At 44.4% G+C, this 19,566-nt stretch overlaps 1 protein-coding gene across 1 annotated transcript in view; it reads left to right on the top strand.

Annotated features, from left to right (window-relative positions):
* Nucleotides 1–19,566, top strand: part of SMC5 (structural maintenance of chromosomes 5) — a 680,994-nt gene that overhangs the window by 587,901 nt on the left and 73,527 nt on the right. Inside the window, exon 23 of the mRNA XM_085633014.1 lies at nucleotides 5,161–5,256. Coding sequence (XP_085489140.1) covers nucleotides 5,161–5,256 — 96 coding nt within the window. The remainder of the gene's footprint in view (nucleotides 1–5,160; nucleotides 5,257–19,566) is intronic.

The raw sequence follows: 19,566 nt of genomic DNA on the forward strand, positions 1-19,566 counted from the left end.
CTTTGGGCTCCGGGTCCACACAGACTGGACAGAGCCCAGAAAGAAAGGGATGTAAGCGTGGAGGTGACACAAATACAGTTGTCCTGACGTCACATCTATGATGGAACTGATCCAATACGGAACTGTATGATGCCATCTACTAAGGCGCAAGAGAATTGCTATTGAAAAGTCTCCAGCTCCAGTCTGGCACCAGGGGGTATTCACAAGGTGAGGAATCTGCAGTTAGTCTCTGCCAGAAAAGTTACCAAAGGTAAGTAACTTGTTTCTTTGCAATAAGCTATTGAAACATTAGTATGGCCATAGTTAATGCTTTTGTTCTGTATTTTGGATCTGATAGAGACATCTAGCTGCAGATTCCTTATCTTAGACTCCTCCCCAGGCGCCGGACTGGATCTGGAAATTTTTCCAGGAGTACCAATGCGCGTCGGTAGCGGGCATCGAGCGACTTCCCAGCGACATTGTCTCCCGAATATGACATCTCCGAAGTCAATGTAAGTCCTCCCCTCTGACGCGCTGACGTTGGTTCCTTTTTTTCTGCGCTAGCAAGGTGGATCCGCACTGCAGTTCCTCTGGATGTTTTGCGGCCTACTTGCCTTTTTTTGTCGACGGAGCAATGTGCCCTTTTTCTCCTTCCATGTCCTCGCTGTTCAAGCCTTTTGAGTTCTGTGGCTGACAAATGTCTACCACGGACACTCACTCTGTTTGCATGTGCTTCCTGGGTGAGCACCATGACTCTGAAGTGTCGCCAGCTCTGACCAAAAGCACGCAGGGAACGTTGCTTGAAGTTCCTTCCAGCACGGATGTCCAAGTCATCAAGGTCTTCTTGTCATCCTTGATCCCCTACGCACTGCACAGACCGACCGCGCATCTGCTCTAGGAGCCGTTCCTGCAGGCATCATTCTCTTTCGACATTCGGGGGTAAGTCGTGCGTCAGTGGTCGAAGTCGCAGCGCCACCAGCCTTCGTCACATATCCCTGACCCCCACTCTTCTGTTGAAGTGTCGGGGTATGGGCCCGCCCTGCGCCCCGCCTATCCTGCAGCCGGTAGATGAAACAATATTCTCTAACTCTTCATTCTATTCTTGGATCGTCACCTCCCTCTGAAGCCTCCTCAGGCCGCACAGATGTGCTTGAGGTCATGACTGTGACCCCACCGGTGGGTTATCCCTCAGCTTCATGTATGCCTTCTGTGTCTGACACCTTAGCGATGCTGGTGCACAGCCTGTTGAGGCTCCAACATCTGGCTCTTGCCCTTCGACTTGCCCGTGATGTTGGCAGCCCCCATAGTGGATCATCTACGCCGATTGGCGCTTCTTCCGACGTTGAGGTGTCGCCTTCTAGACCGGCTTCAGTTACTGCATCGGATGCAGTGCTGATGGAGCCAACTGTCTCAGACTCCCTACCTCTGGTTTTCCCTTCTGAGGACCATGGTTGTGCAAGTAAAACACTGTGGTGTGCCCCCCTTCCAATTCAGAGACGGCTCCACACCCTATGCAGTTTAACTGTTTACTTGACTTGAGTGACTTTTCTCCAGCCTTCAGTCTCCTATCTTCTCCTGGTTTGGCAATGCAGGAGAGTTCTGCTCTGGTGGAAATGCTCAATCGATTTTCGGTCGTACTGGATTCAGAGGTTCCTTCTGTGGAATAGTCAACAGACCCTTTACTTGGCTTTCTACATCCAGTCAGTCTAACTCTGATCCTGTACTTCCTTATAGTGACTGTCTTTTCGATATTCTTCTGGGTGCTTGGGCTAAACCTGAAACAAAGCCCCGTGTGGATTACTCTCTCTTACAGGCATCGCCCAGCCCCAGGAGACCCCTCTTGTCTCCTTAGACATTCCTCTTCTAGAAGCTTTGTGGTTCCAGCTGCTTTGGCTACCCAAAATATTGATTTTCTCCCTCCTGTCCCTCCAGAGAGTGAAGCCAGGAAATTTGACGCTTGTGGTAGGTGTTTTTTCTCTTCTTCTAGCGCTGCCCTGCTCTCTCTGAACACTTCTTGGGTCCCATGCCTTGCGGGACTCGGTGGAACACCTCTTGCCCTCCCTTCTGGAGGACGCCTGGAATGCTCTTGTTCCCCCTGGTACGTAATGGGCAGCAAGCTGCCACTCTTAGCATCCGCTGTGGTATGGATACCACCGATTCTGTTGGTCGAATTATGGCCTCTTCCATAGCTCTACCTCGGCTTGCCTGGTTTCGTACTTTCAGATTTTCAGAGGCTGTGGAACCTACTTTAATTGCAAAGGCTTTTGATTGCGCATCCTTTTTTTGGTGCACATACCAACTCTGCCTTGTGCCGGTTCAGAGGTAGTCTTGGTGGTCTGGAGTCTTAACTATTCGTTGTGCTAAGGTTGTCAGGGACAGTTTATTTTCCCTTGTTTTGACTCGTCTGCCTTCATAGTGCGGAGCCCTCTCTCCCTTCCAGGGTTACACCCGGTGTGGTGTTCCTGTATTCTGCAGGTACTTTTCTTATCAGTTATGCTGTCAGGAACAGGTTTAGTTTCCAGCCATCTGGAACACATTTTGCTTTGAGGTGTCATGGGAGTCTGTTCTTGCATCTTCTTTCTGCCGCTTGATGTTTCCTACCCGAATGCTTACTCTGTGGTGGGCTGTCTGTTACGTTGTGCAAATGCACTGTACCCTTGTTCTTCATTATTGGGGAACTTATTTTGTATGCCTTAGAGGCGTTTTATAAGCTGGCTATACACAACTCGATTTCTTCTTTTCTATGCCCCCTCCATATGGGCGACACTGGTACCACAGGCAGGTACGCTCTTGGCCTAGCTATCCTTCATTCCGGTCTCCTACTCCCTGCGGTGTGGCCCTTCTCTTCATTTTATTGTAGTTTGTGAAGCACATGTATTTTCTCCAAACCATATTTTGTTCCTCTTGGTTCGAGCCTAGGTTCCTTGGTTCCCCCTCCCTGATGCCCTTCTAGTAGCGGCATCTTGTAGGCATATTCTTTTGATTTGCACCTAGGCCCTGTTTTTTTGTGTGCCTCCCCCTTTTCTCCTTTATTGTGCCCCTGATGCTGCTAATCTTCCGCAGTCTGGTGTTCTTGTCTGTATTTTTACGTTTTACGTGTTCTACCTAGCTACTTGGAGTACGGTCACTACCGTTGCCTCCTGCCCCTAAGGATTTTCTACACCTCTGCCTTCACGTCCGTGGGGTAGCTGTTGTTTCTGCTGTTCTTTCAGTTCCCATCACCTAGGACATCTTTCCCCTTGATTGTTTGGATCCTTGTGTCGTATCCTTAATTCACAAGAGGCTGGGTTTCCCTTTCTATCCTATCTTTCCTCAAGTTTCCGTGAGGCGTTGGTCATGTTTCTTACCCGTTTCCCTCCTGCTTCCATAAATTGGGCAATGTGTGATTGTCAAAATAGACTATTTGTTGCCCTTAGTTTCCGCCGGCCCTTCATTTCCCCTGGCAGTCTCCTTCTTCTCCTTCCTCGTGGTCTTTTCACATGCTGTTAATCTTTGCCCTTCCTGCTACTGCCTGCTGACATACTTCCTCAGTCGGTTGCATTGGTTCTTGTACGGTTACCCTTGTTTTTCTGTAGTGGGAGATACCTTCCACTTCCTGCTCTGTGTGGCATTGTGTTGCGGTTTCCCAGCTTTGTTTTACTGTCTCCACCTCAGTTACTGTTGTAACCTCTTCTTTTACAACAGTAGGATGTATTATCGCTGTCCTTTCTTGGTTACCTCCGTTCTTTGAGTGTCCCTCGTTCCTCCACTTCTCATCCTCCCGCTCACTGGCGGAGGATGAGTAACCTTTGAAGGAGCGGTAATGCTTTTGCTGCGTTCTGTTTGACTTGTGTTTCTACAGGAATTTGTGGTCTTTATATGCATGTATGTGCCTATTTCTTGAATGGATCGCTTGCAGATGTATTATGTGCCTATCTTGAATGGCTCTCTTGCAGATGTATTTTACTTCAGTTTATATGTGTGTATTTTTCACACATGGTCATCTTGCCTTCCATACAGTGTACATCACTGCATTTTACCTGCACCCTTCCTGGTGACCTGGTTCAAACTTCTGGTTGTTCTTGTTTGTTTCCTTCCTTCTCTTCAATGAGTGTCTCTGTTACATTATTTTGGAGTATGCCATATAAATCTATCAAGGGTCTCAGTAAATGGGCGATTTCTTTACTGTTACTTGTTTTTCTTGTGATGGTTTTCACCATTCATTGTTCTCTCTCTCTTTCTCTATCATTCTACGATCGGAGGTCCCTTTTTTCTGAATTTGTTTCTCTGGATAGTTTGCTTGACGATCAGTGGGTGCTCTTTGTTCATTGTATGTGTTCACTGGGCTGAGCACGTTGTGTATGCGCCGTCCATTGATTTTGAGCCTGGACTCTATGGCCTAATGTCCTTAATCCCTTTACATTCCCCGATCGTAGGTTGCATTCCTTTTGGGGCTGCATCTTTTTACTGGTTCTATGCTGAGTTTTTTCACAGTCTTGTCGCTTTCTACTCCTTGCGGGCTCCCGTAGTCCTTCTTGGGGATCAGTCTTTCAGTGAGAATCTTGCTTCAACTATCATCTTTTTAATAGTTTGGTCCCTTTCTATCTTTGGAACCGCTACTCCTATTTGGGGATCTTTGGTAGGTCGGTCGGTTCACAGCCCCTCCTCCAAGGATGGTATTGTTTGGGTATCTGATTTTAAGATAAGGAATCTGCAGCTAGATGTCTTTATCAGGTGGACAAGTTACTTACCTTCGGTAACGCCTTATCTGGTAGAGACAGGATCTAACCGCAGATTCCTTATCGACCCACCCATCCTCCCCGCTCTGCGAACTAAGGGCCTTGTGATCTCCTATATCCCCTCTTTACTAAATGCCCTCTACCAACGCGCAGAGATACTGCTGGAAAACATTTCAGATCCAGTCTGGTGCCTGGGGAGGGTTCTAAGATAAGGACTCTGCAGCTAGATCCTGTCTCTACCAGGTAAAGCGTTAGCGAAGGTAAGTAACTTGACCTTTTGGGTGCGTTATTTGGGAACACCAACATCCAATAGCCTCTGTATATGATTTACGTTGCTCCATTTAAGCGTGAACCTGCTGTATTCCTTAAAATCCTGCATGAAAAATTGACCTTTCATCCCTTATTTTAAGTGGTAGGTATAACAAAGGCATTTAATCATAATCAAGATTTTTCATTTCTCAAGGGAATGGACCCAGTTAATGAGAGGCGGGTTTTTGAAATGGTGGTGAAGACTGCCTGCAAAGAAAGCACTTCTCAGTACTTCTTCATCACTCCAAAGGTGAGTCCGCTTTTTTCGTTCATTTTTACATTATGAGCTTTTAATCGCCTTAAATCTAAATTCCAGTTTGGGACTTTAAACAAGCACATTCACAGCCAATGACACAGCCCTTCCATTTCATGTTTTACACAAAATTGTAATAAAATATGAATTATTTTTGATCTTAACCATCAGTATACTTTTTTGCTTTAAATCTTGTCCATACATCCACTGTGTTGTACACAACTTTCTTGCAAATGACATTATATATATATGTATATATATATGTATATATATATATATATATATATATATATATATATATATATATATATATATATATATATATATATATACACACACACCAACGTAAAGGTTGCCCCAGTAGAAGACGCCAACTCACGAGGAGGTTTACTTCCTTTAATGGAGGACTTCAGCAGGGCAGCACAGAATACCATCCCAATAGTAAATCGCCCTACGCGTTTCAAACACCACTGTGTCCTTGTTCACGGGCTTGAAGAACTGCAAACAACAGCGCCTCGGGAACACCTGATAAACTGTCCAAGTCCCGCCCCAGTGGGCGTGTCCAAAGGTATGCTGGTACTTGTGGTTCCCTTTAACCATAGGTTTCACACATGTTATAGTTAGGTGGATATTTCACTCGTAAAAACCCAATGAAATTCCCCCGTTATAGTTAGTTCAGATAACTATAACTCGCGCGACCGCCACTCTATCAGAAGGATGATGTCATGAGTGATGTTATGAGTGATGCCACTGACCATGTCATGAGTGATGTAATATGTGACGTCATGAGCAGTGGATTGCGGGCGCGCGAGTTATTGCGGGCGCGCGAGTTATAGTTATCTGAACTAACTATAACGGGGGAATTTCATTGGTTTTTTACGAGTGAAATGCCCACCTAACTAACTATATATATAGATATATATATATATAGATCTATATATATATATATAGATATATATATATATAGATATATATATATATATATATCTATATATATAGATATATATATATCTATATAGATATATATATCTAGATATATATATATCTATATATCTATATATATATATATTTCTATATATATATCTATTCCAACGTAAAGGTTGCCCCAGTAGAAGACGCCAACTCACGAGGAGGTTTACTTCCTTTAATGGAGGACTTCAGCAGGGCAGCACAGAATACCATCCCAATAGTAAATCGCCCTACGCGTTTCAAACACCACTGTGTCCTTGTTCACGGGCTTGAAGAACTGCAAACAACAGCGCCTCGGGAACACCTGATAAACTGTCCAAGTCCCGCCCCAGTGGGCGTGTCCAAAGGTATGCTGGTACTTGTGGTTCCCTTTAATTACTCTCAAGTGAGTGCTGCTGTGCCTTTCAAATTAATCATGGTGTTTGAAACGCGTAGGGCGATTTACTATTGGGATGGTATTCTGTGCTGCCCTGCTGAAGTCCTCCATTAAAGGAAGTAAACCTCCTCGTGAGTTGGCGTCTTCTACTGGGGCAACCTTTACGTTGGAATGTTGGCGGCCTGCTCGGTCGCGAAGACGCCCCTATGCTATCTCGGCAGATCCTGTGTTTGGTGAAAACTAAGCGCGTGAAGGAACGAGGGGGTCCGTATGAGTGGACATTGGAACAGACAGTTTGAGCAGTGTGTTTTATCCCTCCAGCCCACTGGGGTAAATACTATGATTAATTTGAAAGGCACAGCAGCATCTATATATCTATATATATCTATATATCTATTTATATCTATATATATATATATATCTATATATATATATATATACACACACACCAACGTAAAGGTTGCCCCAGTAGAAGAAGTGGGTATTGTGGGGTGAGGAGGAGTGCAATTCTTCAGGCAACGCAGTAAAGTTGGAATCTGCAGTAACTGAAGGTTAAACATTACAATAATTTCCATGATGTCGGCTGACATGGCTAGAGCACGGGAAGCGGCAGCAACAGGGATGTTCTCTGACACCCTCCCGAGTACAAACAACACAACCGGATCTATACCGGCAAGAACAGATACGAACAATTCAGTGAGAGACCTATTTAGAAAATTGGAGAAAAAAATGAAATCCGAGATGAGCAAATGGTGGGAATCTAAATCATTACAGGGATACATCGAGGTAAACAGGATACCCAGGGGTCTACGTATTTTAATGGCACCTAGTTACGACGACCCTAACCCTGAACTAATGAAAGAATGGGCGGAATGCAACCTTGAGTCCTCTAGAAAAATGACCCTTATATTAATTAAATATGCTGACATTGACAGAGCCAAGCTCCTGAGTGAAATTGAAGAAATTAAGAGTTAGAGAAACAAGAAAACAAAGATGAACAGAATAAGCTCAGAAACGAAATGATGTCTCGGTTACAGAAAGAAGAGGAAAAAATCAAAACAAGGAAAGCATTTAAATTCCAAAGAGACAGAACGGATTACGAGATGGGCCAAATCTTTACTTTCGCCAAACGCTATGACGCCTTGAGAAGGTCAAAGTTCCGTAATATAGACGCAACACAAACATTGTCCAAACAAAAGGAGGGCCAAGAAAATCCAAGAACCAATATCCCCCAATCAGATATCAGCTCAGTAGGAAGCAGCGAATCCGAATCTGAGATGCGTAACCCCACGTCAGGGGGATCTAACTCTAAACCTTCCTCAGGGGAAGAACTCAATTTTTTATGTCAGGAACGCAGACAAACTCTGCGACCAAGACCTCCAACAAGCCAAGTACCTCCAACTACAAGCGGCGGCAGAGGCGTAAAGCCCGCAACAAACGAGCAAAGACCAATAAGAAGGAGAGGGCGGGGATATTGGAGGAACAAACAACAATAGATGAACACACTGAAAATACAATCATTAATCTTTCCAATGTTGTGCTAACGGAACAAGAAACAAACATATTGAAACTTGGCCTCTCTTATGCGCCACTAAGAAACTTTGACTATGCAGTGACAAGACTGGATGTGTATAAAGGAATACGAAAGTTAAAATTGAAAAAGTACTTCATTACCAACACAGTCAATCAAATAACTCATAAACAAACTCCCTCAGAGGAAATCAGACAAGTTGCACCGACTTTGACCCAATCTGATGTACCCATTTTGCAAGTACTGCAAGATCTAAACAACGAAAGTAATCCCACGAAGCAAACATTAGGAGTAAGTCCATTCAAGCCCAAATCCTCGTTCAACCCAATAATGGTGCGTGATTCAATCGACATCTTCCACGAAATAGTAACCACACAAATCAAAGAACTGCATAGAAAGACACAATCCAAAACCAAACATGAGAGTAAAATAAATCAGCAATATCGGTTACTAACATCGAAATTACAGAAAAACAAGGATATTGTCATTCGCAACAGTGACAAGGGAGGCAACATTGTAATTTGGCCGATTACCATGTATAATAAGGAAGCGTACAAACAACTAAACGATCGCAACTGCTACACAAGGATCACCGTTGGTAACATGAAAATTGCACAGAAAGATTTCCAACATAAACTAATCAAATGGAATAATGCGAAACTTATCAGTAATGATGAATTCAAATTTCTGAAAAATGATAACCCTACAACACCGACCATCTACTTCATCCCAAAAATTCATAAGAACTGTAATGAACCTCCAGGAAGACCGATTATCAGTGCTAAAAATAGTCTTATGGAACACACAACAAGATATATTGACTATTATCTACAGGAGTATGTACAAAGTTTACCTTCCTATGTAAAAGACACAAGTGACTTTCTGAGGAAAATTATGAATGTGGAATGGCATAATGATTACTTACTGATAGCATTAGATGTAACCTCGCTATATACTAGCATTAATCATGTGGATGGGCTAATGGCCATACAACACTACCTAGATCAAAGATCGATACAACACCTTGAACACAACAAAATGTTAATAGAAATGATCGAATTCTGTTTACACATTAATACTTTCATGTTCAACAGCCAGTTGTATCAGCAAACCAGAGGGGTAGCGATGGGGGCCAGCTTCTCACCGAGCTATGCATGTCTGCATATGGGCCAATGGGAGGAGCTGGTCCTCAGAGATCAATATGGGGAGAACATTAGGAATAATGTTGTCATCTGGCTGAGATACATTGATGATTTATTTGTAGTGTGGCATGGTTCTGTACAGCAAGCCAATGAGTTCATACAGAGCATTAATGTGAACAATTTAAATCTGCACTTTACCGCCACCATTAGCCCATCCCAGATTGAATTCCTCGACACCCAAGTCTATATCAGTAATAACAGAATAGAAACTCGACTCTTCAGAAAAAACACAGCGGGCAACTCTACCCTCCATGCAACTAGTGCACATCCAAAGCACCTTATCAATAGCATTCCCTACGGGGAGATGCTGCGCATAAGGCGCATTTGTAGTAATGACCTAGACTTAAAAGCAGCACAGCATGAGAGTAAAAATCGCTTCCTACAATGGGGCTACAAAATCAGTATCATAGACAATGCCATAAAAAAGTCCATGTCCTGCACTAGGGAGGAAGCAATCAAGGATAAAAAAGTGGATAAGACACTGTTTGACAATTCTAGAAAAGTCAACTCCAACTATGTATCTCAGGACATTTTGGATAATACAAACGCCAAAGAGGAATTCAGACTGATAATACAGTACAGTCAACAACACAAGAGTCTCAATAAAATCTTACAACAAAATTGGCCATTGGCACTTAGTGACCCAGTAATAGGACCCCTGCTACCGCAGAGGGTGTCCATTACTTATAGCAAATCGCCCTCAATGAGAGACACATTAGTGCATACCAGTCCTGAAGTGATTAGCAACAGTAGTTGGATGCAATCAGTCAAAGGATTTTTTAGATGCAAAACGTGTAAGGCATGCAATCAAGGAGTAAATGCCAGTACATATAGAACCCCGTTTAGTGATTACAACCACACTATCACTAAATTTCTAACATGTAAAACAGAATATGCTGTGTATGTCCTTTCGTGTCCATGCAACCTACAATATATAGGCAGCACAAAATTACCTGTTTTTAAACATATCCTTCAACATTTAAGGGCTATCACTAATCAGGACAACACATACCCCGTTGCAAGGCACTTCAGAGAAAAACATAAATCTGACAACCACCTCCTCCAATATTATGTCATTGACTCAATAGCACCCAATAGGAGAGGTGGAGACCGTGAGAACAAATTAAGAAAATTAGAAACACGGTACATTTTACAAATGGACACGAAGCATCCTGCTGGGCTCAATGCTACAGAAGATCTCTACACATGTCTAGTATAAGTTGATTTAGCAAAATCTGATTGTTAGTAGAGAGAGCATCAAAACAACCACACACACCAGGTAGATCTTGCCATCTTTACAACAATGCTGTATAAACTGTTAATCGTTGAATTTTAAATCATTGGTTATATCAAGTTTTATTCAAATTCTTTGTATATATATATATTTGTAAAAATGATATTTTACTATTTATTCATTTTTTATATGCTTTTAACAATACCTGATGATTTAAACTTCAAGGTATGTAAGCTGTTAGAATAGATTCATCTTCAGTGGTACCTATCTGAATGTAAGACAACATAGATAGGTCAATAGATATAATTTTAAAGGTCTAAAATACCTTTTTAACTATTTATTGGCATTTTTTTGCACACACTATAATGCACTGGCACTTAGGCACTTTACCGGTGCAGTCGGTTCATTTGAAGGCCGGTCCAACTGTTCGTTCATGCATTGAAGATTGTAATATATATTGAATTTCTAAATATTGAATGTCTAACGTAGATTTTAGAATTACTCACATAATAGCAATAATTGCTACTTGATGGTAACATAAACCAAGGTATTTTACCAACATCATCTAATGATTTTCTATGATAACAAATCTGCAGCATTGTTAGTATCCTACCATCTATGCACAGATCTCATTTGCTCATAAAATTACCACATAAAAATATTATCTACATATACGGGGACATCATTACGAGTTCCAATTTTCTTTAGGGGTCCAACCCGTCACTGAAACAAGAATTATTCGAATATATAGTTTTTAAATTATCTTTTATTCACATTGGGTTTGTATGCACGTTGCACTTTTACAGAAATAATATTTATATATTTTATTATTTCTGCTTTTAAATTATGTACCATGAGTCACGTACCAGAATACAAGCAAATATTTGCACAGGTATATCAGATATATATAACCTCATGAGCATAGGCAAATGATTTAAATCATGAACAGATTGACGGTATTTTACAGAGATTTTTCAAATAATGTTTAACTGAAAAGAAAAACAAACAGATATTTTAATGTATTGTTAACATAGAAACCAAGTCCAATGTTTTGTATTAGATTGTACTTTGGTTAAGCTTTTCTTTATGTTCATTGATAAGGTTGCGCGCCATGCTTGTCACGTGATCATGATTACTGCTGCACTGTCACTTTAAAAGGGGAGTAATCTCTAAATGCCACTGTCATGTGATCAAGGCTCGGGCGAGCCGAAACGCGTTATGGCGACATATGGAATAAAGAAGGAATAATTTTGCACACAATTTTGGGTTTGTGTCCATCCTTTGGGATAGCCGTTGAGCGAAAGACAGCGGAGGAGTATTCGAGATAGATATATATATATATATATATATATATATATATATATATATATATATATATATATATATATATATATATATATATATATATATATATATATATATATATATATATTCACTGAAAAAACCATAGGTTTCACACAAGTTATAGTTAGCTGTACATTTCACTCGTAAAAAACCAATGAAATTCCACGTTATAGTTAGTGCAGGCAACTATAACTCACGCGACCGCAATCCTCTGCTGATGCTAATACTGTATTTAGACACTTATTTGCCCATGTCTTCTTCCATTAAATTTTAGCTATACATATATTACAAATATTTTTTTTTCATAAAGACACATATGTCATTAGCAGAGGATTGCGGTCGCGTGAGTTATAGTTGCCTGCACTAACTATAACGTGGAATTTCATTGGTTTTTTACGAGTGAAATGTACAGCTAACTATAACTTGTGTGAAACCTATGGTTTTTTCAGTGAATTTGTACGGTTTTTTAAATGCTAAGTTACTTTACGCCGTTCGTGCCGTGCGCGCCCACTTCACGCAGTTCGTTCCGTGCGCGCACCGCGCGCCCTCTTAACGCAGTTAGTGCCGTGCACGCACGGTGGGCACGCGGTGCCCACGTTAGGCTGGATGGGCCATGTACGCACGATGCCCTTCGCGCACCGTCCGCACACGGAGGACATATTATGCGCTTCGTTCGGAAAGGTTTACTATTAAATGTTCACTGACAATATTGTTATATGCCATGCACAAAAGGTGCACTGCGGGCACCTTTTGCACACGGGGGGGGGGGGGAGGGGGAATATGGATTTTGGTTTTTTTAAATTAATTTTTTACCGTACGCGTACGGTAAGCGTATTCGGCGTTTTTTCAAAAAAAAAAAAAAAATTATTTTTGGGCCTTGGGTGGCCTTCTGGCACACCATAACCAAGGCTAGGTGGTTAGGAGCTGTCTAGCCTGCCCCCTTTTTATGATATCCAACTTTGTTTTTCCTCCACCCCTCCGAGTGCGAGAGAGAAAATGGCGGCCGACACTTCCTGGTTTCGACCGATTCGAATGTTTACTAAGATCTAACAGCCAATCAGAATCGCGCTCGCGCACGGCACCGTACGCGTACGGTAAGCTTACGGTGCGCGCTCGGAGCGCGCTTACAGATATATATATTGATTTAAATGCTATTTTCTCAGGAACTACTGAACAGATTTACACCAGACCTACAAAAGGCACTTCCCTGACCTGAGGACTACCTCTCTGCCAAATTACAAGTAATTCTGTTCAGCCGTTCGGGCTGTAGCTGTGTCTAAAGGTCCTATGGAAAAATGCATGGGGAAAACGCGTTTTGGGACCCCCCTTTTTTCTCAGCCCCCGCTTGACGAATCCCCCCGAGACTTTCAGGGTAGGAGCGGAGCGTAGCGCCCCATTAGTTTTGAAAATTTCGCGAGGATTCGTCGACCGGCGCCAAAGTTATTCCAAATAGAATGTTGCGGATTTCCTATGGAAACAGGGTCCTAACTATAACTACCTACTGGCGACCGCCAGTAGGTAATATATATTCTCTTAAAAAACCATAGGTTTCACACATGTTATAGTTAGGTGGACATTTCACTCGTAAAAAACCAATGAAATTCCCCCGTTATAGTTAGTTCAGCTAACTATAACTCACGCGCCCGCAATCCACTGCTCATGACGTCACATATTACATCACTCATGACATGGTCAGTGGCATCACTCATAACATCACTGATGACATCATCCTTCTGATAGAGTGGCGGTCGCGCGAGTTATAGTTATCTGAACTAACTATAACGGGGGAATTTCATTGGTTTTTTACGAGTGAAATATCCACCTAACTATAACGTGTGTGAAACCTATGGTTTTTTCAGTGAATTTGTACGGTTTTTAAAATGCTAAGTTATGTATTTATTATTATTTTTATTTTTTCAGGTTTTTCACCGTACGCGCACCGTGCGCGCGCTGTGAGCGCTCGGTGCGGTTCGCGCACCGAGCACAGACGATGCGTTGGGCGTGCCGTGCGCGTACGGTGCACGTACCCCGCGCTTTTTCGTAAAAAAAATAAATGTTTTTTTCACCCTTCAGTGACCCCCTGACACAGGCTAGGGGGTCAGGAACTGTCCACCCTGCCCCCTTTTGTAACGCCCTGAACGTCTCAGGATCGTTTAACAGACACGACAATGAGGACGCAACCACTAGTGAAGGGTTAGTTGTTTTAATGAAGGCAAATATAATACAAAGAATAAACAAGTTATAGTCACTGGAATCCTCCAGGCTAAGTACGTTACCAGCCCACAGCACGGATGGTCCTAACCGTCCTCTGCATATACGCCGGTCCCGGCGTATGCCAACAGAGGGCAGAAATGAAATGGCCGACAATGCCAATCGGTAGGCTGTGAGGGGCACGAAGAGTGTTGGGGAGAATCGAGGAGTCAGGGAAACACCCAGCCGGGGTCTCTACCTGAAGGGAGCAGCCGCTCAACCTCTTCCTCAGACTGCACCGGGACGCGGAGTCACCTCCTGGTGATGCGTCACCGATACCCCAATCACAAGCAAGAAGACTGAACCGAGAGCAGCCGCTCGATCGATCCTGTGGACTTCCGAGTCTGTAACGCGGCAAACACCTCCTGGTGTGCGTTACAGCTGGCAGTCCCTGTGTCTCTGGTCGGGCTGGGAGTTACGACTCCAACCAGCAAAAGCGCCACTGCGCTTGGACTCAGCCGAGTCAAAAAGCGAAGCTCAATGGTTGACCGGTAGAGCTTCCGGGTCCTTCACAGGTGACGATGGGGCAAGACACGGCCCAGGGAGTAACGACTCGACCTACCTCCGTTCTTGCCTTACTGGAGCACCACTCCGGAACACTGCTCTTCACGAAGCAGGTACGTCGGTGTGAACACAATATCCGACAGCGTTGTACCTCCCGGTTCCTCCCTTTATAGGGCGTGTTTTCCTTGAGTTATGTAACAGCTCTCCTGTTTACATAAGGGCGTGTTTCCTTGAGTTATGTAACAGCTCTCCTGTTTACATAAGGGCGTGTTTCCCTTGTGTTATGTAACAGCTCTCCTGTTTACATAAGGGCGTGTTTCCCTTGAGTTATGTAACAGCTCTCCTGTTTACATAAGGGCGTGTTTTCCTTGAGTTATGTAACAGCTCTCCTGTTTACATAAGGGCGTGTTTCCCTTGTATGACAGGAATTCTTGACACCTTTTCACGTTCTCCACCTTTGTTTTTCACTGCCTCAGACTGCGAGAGACAAAATGGCAGCCGACACTTCCTGATTTCGACCGATTCGAATGTTTACTGACATCTAACAACCAATCAGAATTGCGCACGGCAGCGTGCGCGTACGGTATGCTTACCGTACGCGCACGGTGCGCGCTTAGATATATATGTACTTTTAACTGCAATTTTCTCAGGAACTACTGAACAGATTGACTCCAGATATTCAAAAGGCACATCCCTGACCTGAGGACTACCTCTCTGCCAAATTTCAAGTAATTCTGTTCAGCCGTTCGGGCTGTACCTGGGACTAAAGGTCCCTATGGAAAAATGCATGGGGAAAACGCGTTTTGGGACCCCCCCTTTTTTCTCGGCCCCCGCTTGACTAATCACCCCGAGACTTTCAGGGTAGGGGCGGAGCGGAGCGCCCCACCTATTTTGAAAATTTCGCGAGGATTCGTCAACCGCGCCAAAGTTATTCCAAATAGAATGTTGCGGATTTCCTATGGAAACACGGTCCTAACTATAACTATCTACTGGGACCGCCAGTAGATTATATATATATATATATATTCCATTATTCACGGGTCACGGTTTGATGCATGGAGCACTTTATTTAAATTGAGTTCTGAAGGTCCTAGGATATAGAGTTGTGTTAATAGATTTTTTTTATAATTGTGTGTAAATTAAGATTGCAGTTGATCACCAGTGCAGTATAAAACATAGTATTTTAATCCTAGAATTTGTGGTGTGTGTTTTCTGTTGGGAATTTCATACCAAATAGACATTTTACACATTTATGCCAGCTTGAACAATTGTACTTTGCACTTTTGTGGAACAAGGGCACTTGCCCACAATTGTCTGTATCCTTGTGCAGATAGGCTGCTGTCTTATTAAATGAGGTCCACTTTTTACTAGATAAGAAAAATGTGATTCTAAAATTAGAAGACTTTTGCACTTTAGACGCATATTTGCAAATCATTTTGAACTATGTCTGTTTAAAAATTGGAATTGTTGTATAAACATGTTATTATGTACAATGCACATTGAACTTTGGAAGAGATTGGCTCTTGCCGGATATAACTATGGATCACCATATTCTAGTGTTTATTGATAGTCTTTCGTTGAAGAAATCAATCTGTCAGATTTTGACTTTAGGAGCAATGCTTTACTCTATGGTAGAACTCTGCCTGCACTGATGGTCATGTGTGACCTGGTTCCTGCAATACTTAATTTGGACCTTACATTTTGTGGTGTATTAATTTTGAAACACCAATGGTACCTTTTGTAAAGAGTTATATTTATACAGGATGTGTATGGTGTTATATGGTGTATTTTGCTGTATGGATTTTTTAGTAGCACTGTAACTTTAAGTTAAAGTCAGGTCAAGCCTATAAAAACAACAAAATGGCGTCTTGCAGTTGTTGTGAAAAAGACCGCGTTGGCGGTTGAAATGTGTCACCAGAGCCACAAATTAAGTCTGCTTATTAGTGAACCTGAGCGCGCTGGAGCCTGTTTTACAATAGTGTTGATATGTGTGTGTATATATATATATATATATATATGTTCGAGGCATGTGGGCTGCTGAATTCATATCTGTGCATAGATCGCCGCCTAGTGTTGGGTCCGGATGATTGCACGTTGTTGTCCTGGAAGAGTCTTCGAAGTATCCTGGGATAGGTGACTCCTCCCCTGGACTACAGTGCGCATGGGCATCCTCTCCATCCTCAGATTGTTTTTTTCCGCCATTGAGTTCGGATGTGCTTATCTTGACTCAAGTTAGGAAAAACTTTTTCTCGGCCAAAAGGCCTTTAGTTCGCGTCGGTACTGTTCACGATCGGTATCGATAGTATCTTGTTAGTTTACTAACTTCCAGAACCAACTTTTTCGCTTCCTACCCGACCATCGACCAGTCATCGACGATGGAATCGAGGACACCATTCAAGCGGTGTCCGGTATGTAATGCGAAATATCCCCACATCGACGTCTATCCGGTGTGCAACAAATGCCTTTCACCGGATCACGACGAATCTACATGTATGGCCTGTGCCCGATTCCGATCCAAGAAGACTCTCCGGAATCGACGAGCAGCGAGACTCGAAGCGCAGCAAGCGGCACCGGCCCCGGCCGACATCTTCAGCGCTGAGACCGAAGATGTCGAAGACGTGGAGAACCTACCCTCCAGCCCCGTTTCCGAACACGACTCCGGCTCGGAAGACGTTGAAGAAAGCCTCTTTCGCAGAGACGAAGACGACACCGAGGTAGGAGACTACAATGAGGCCTTAGGGGCCGAAGAGAGTAGCTCCGATGACGAGCAAGGCCTACCCGTACAGACTGAGGACATCCCAGTGCGCCAGTCTATGGCTCCGGTCGAGGGATCGCCTTCGGGCCTTACCCAAGACCTATCCCGCAGTTCTTCGGCCCCGCCCTCTGGCCCGGCCTCGGACATTCAGCGGCAGCCATTAATACCCAAACCGGCTGGTTTCCCTTCTTCGAAACCGAAAGCTGTATTGGTTCAACTGAAACCGAAACCGAAAGTAACGCTGGTCGGATCGAGGCCCACCACACCTTCGACGCCAGCAAATCCCATCGGCACCGAGCGCACCAAACGAGACTTCGGTGCCGAGCTTGCAACGGCCGACGTCGGCGTCGACATACGGAAGAAGACCTTCGGTGCCACCAAACCTACTCGGCTCCCGGCACCGACGCAATCGACTCCGACCCCAAAGGTCAAACTGCCTGCTGCGTCTCACACCGCTTCGACAGCACCACCAAAGGCACACTCATCGAAGACGTAGACGGCCATTACCGCCCCTCGACTCGATGACTCACCGGCGCCGAAAAAGACCGCGCCCGCTTCTACGGAACCGGTCGGCGCAAAGGAATCGATGGCGCTCCAGGTGCGGCCCGTTGCTGCGCAACGCACCAAACACAAAACAGTCCTCCAGGACACATCGGGCTCCGAGCCAATAAAAGCTCCAACAGCCTCTTCGGCACCGGCCAACATTACTTTTGGCCTGCCGCCATCCACGGCCCCGAAACTGTTCCACATCAGGACACGGGTCACCCACACCACGATCACGCCTGCCGAACGTTCTCCTGCGGAGACGTCTCCGTCACATATCATCGACGCCGACACCGGCAGGATGCTGCTCCACAAAAGGAGAATAACTTCAGAGCCAGCTTTGGACTCCTTCCGGATCCCACTTAAAAGAAAGCTGCCAGTGGTTTCGGAACCGGTTCTTTACGAACCTCTCCATTCCCTCTACCAGGATCCACTGTCCTTCTCTCCCACACACTCCGACACAGATGTTTTGGAGGACTACATGGGTGACCACGTCCCCTACCCCGGAGAGATGGACCCTCAAGGCCAACAGGACCCTGATCAAGCTTGGGATGACCCTGTCGACTCCGGTGCACCTATAGATGCACAGGACCCGCAACTCTATGGAGCAAAAACATCTCCCACAGAGGACACTGCCGCGTTCAACGCCTTAATTGAACGTGCTGCGGCCAATCATGGGGTGCAACTTCACTCTGACACAGTAGAGGACGACTTTCTCATGGACACTTTCGCATCCTCAGAAAGGAACATTAAAACTCTACCTATGTTAAAGGGTGTCCTCAAACCAGCAAAGGACATCTTCAAGGAACCCACCAGGGCAAGAGTAATAAACCCCAGGATCGACAAAAAATACAGATCGGCGCCTGGGGACCCCACCTACATTAGAGGCCAGCTACCTCTGGATTCAATTGTAGTTGCGAATGCTCGCAAGAGGGCACACTCGCAAACAACAGGTGATGCTCCTCCCCCGGACAAAGAGTCCAAGGTGCTAGAGACCTCCGGCAAACGGGTTGCCGCACAGGCGGCTAACATATGGCGTATTGCCAATACTCAGGCGCTCCTCGCTCGCTACGATCGAGCACACTACGACACATTAGAACAACTACTCCAACATCTCCCTGACCAATACAAAGAAGGTGCAGAGATCCTCATCAGGGAGGGACAGCTCCTCACAAATGCATCCATTAAGTGTGCACTGGATGCCGCGGATACAGCTGCCAGACCCATAAACACTAGCGTCCTGTTGCGACGACATGCCTGGTTGCGAATCTCCGGATTCAAACCTGAGGTACAAAATAACATCCTCAACCAACCTGTCAACCCCGACTACTTATTCGGGCCGGAGGTTGACACCACCCTAGAGAAAATAAAAAAAGACACGGACACTGCAAAGTCCATGGGGGCTCTACAAACGCAGTCCTTTCGGAGCGGCTCCTTTCGTCGCCCCGGAAATAGAGGAGCAGGTAGAGGACAGGGGTCACAGCAAACATACAACAAAGGCAACACACAGAGCACCTACGACAGAAACACCCGGGGTGGATATCGTGGCTCCAGCACAAAGGGCAGAGGACGCGGCTACGGCAACACCAGGTCCTCCCC

The sequence above is a fragment of the Triturus cristatus genome, chromosome 2_1 (genome assembly GCF_964204655.1).
Source record: "Triturus cristatus chromosome 2_1, aTriCri1.1, whole genome shotgun sequence".
In the NCBI taxonomy this organism is placed as follows: domain Eukaryota; kingdom Metazoa; phylum Chordata; class Amphibia; order Caudata; family Salamandridae; genus Triturus; species Triturus cristatus.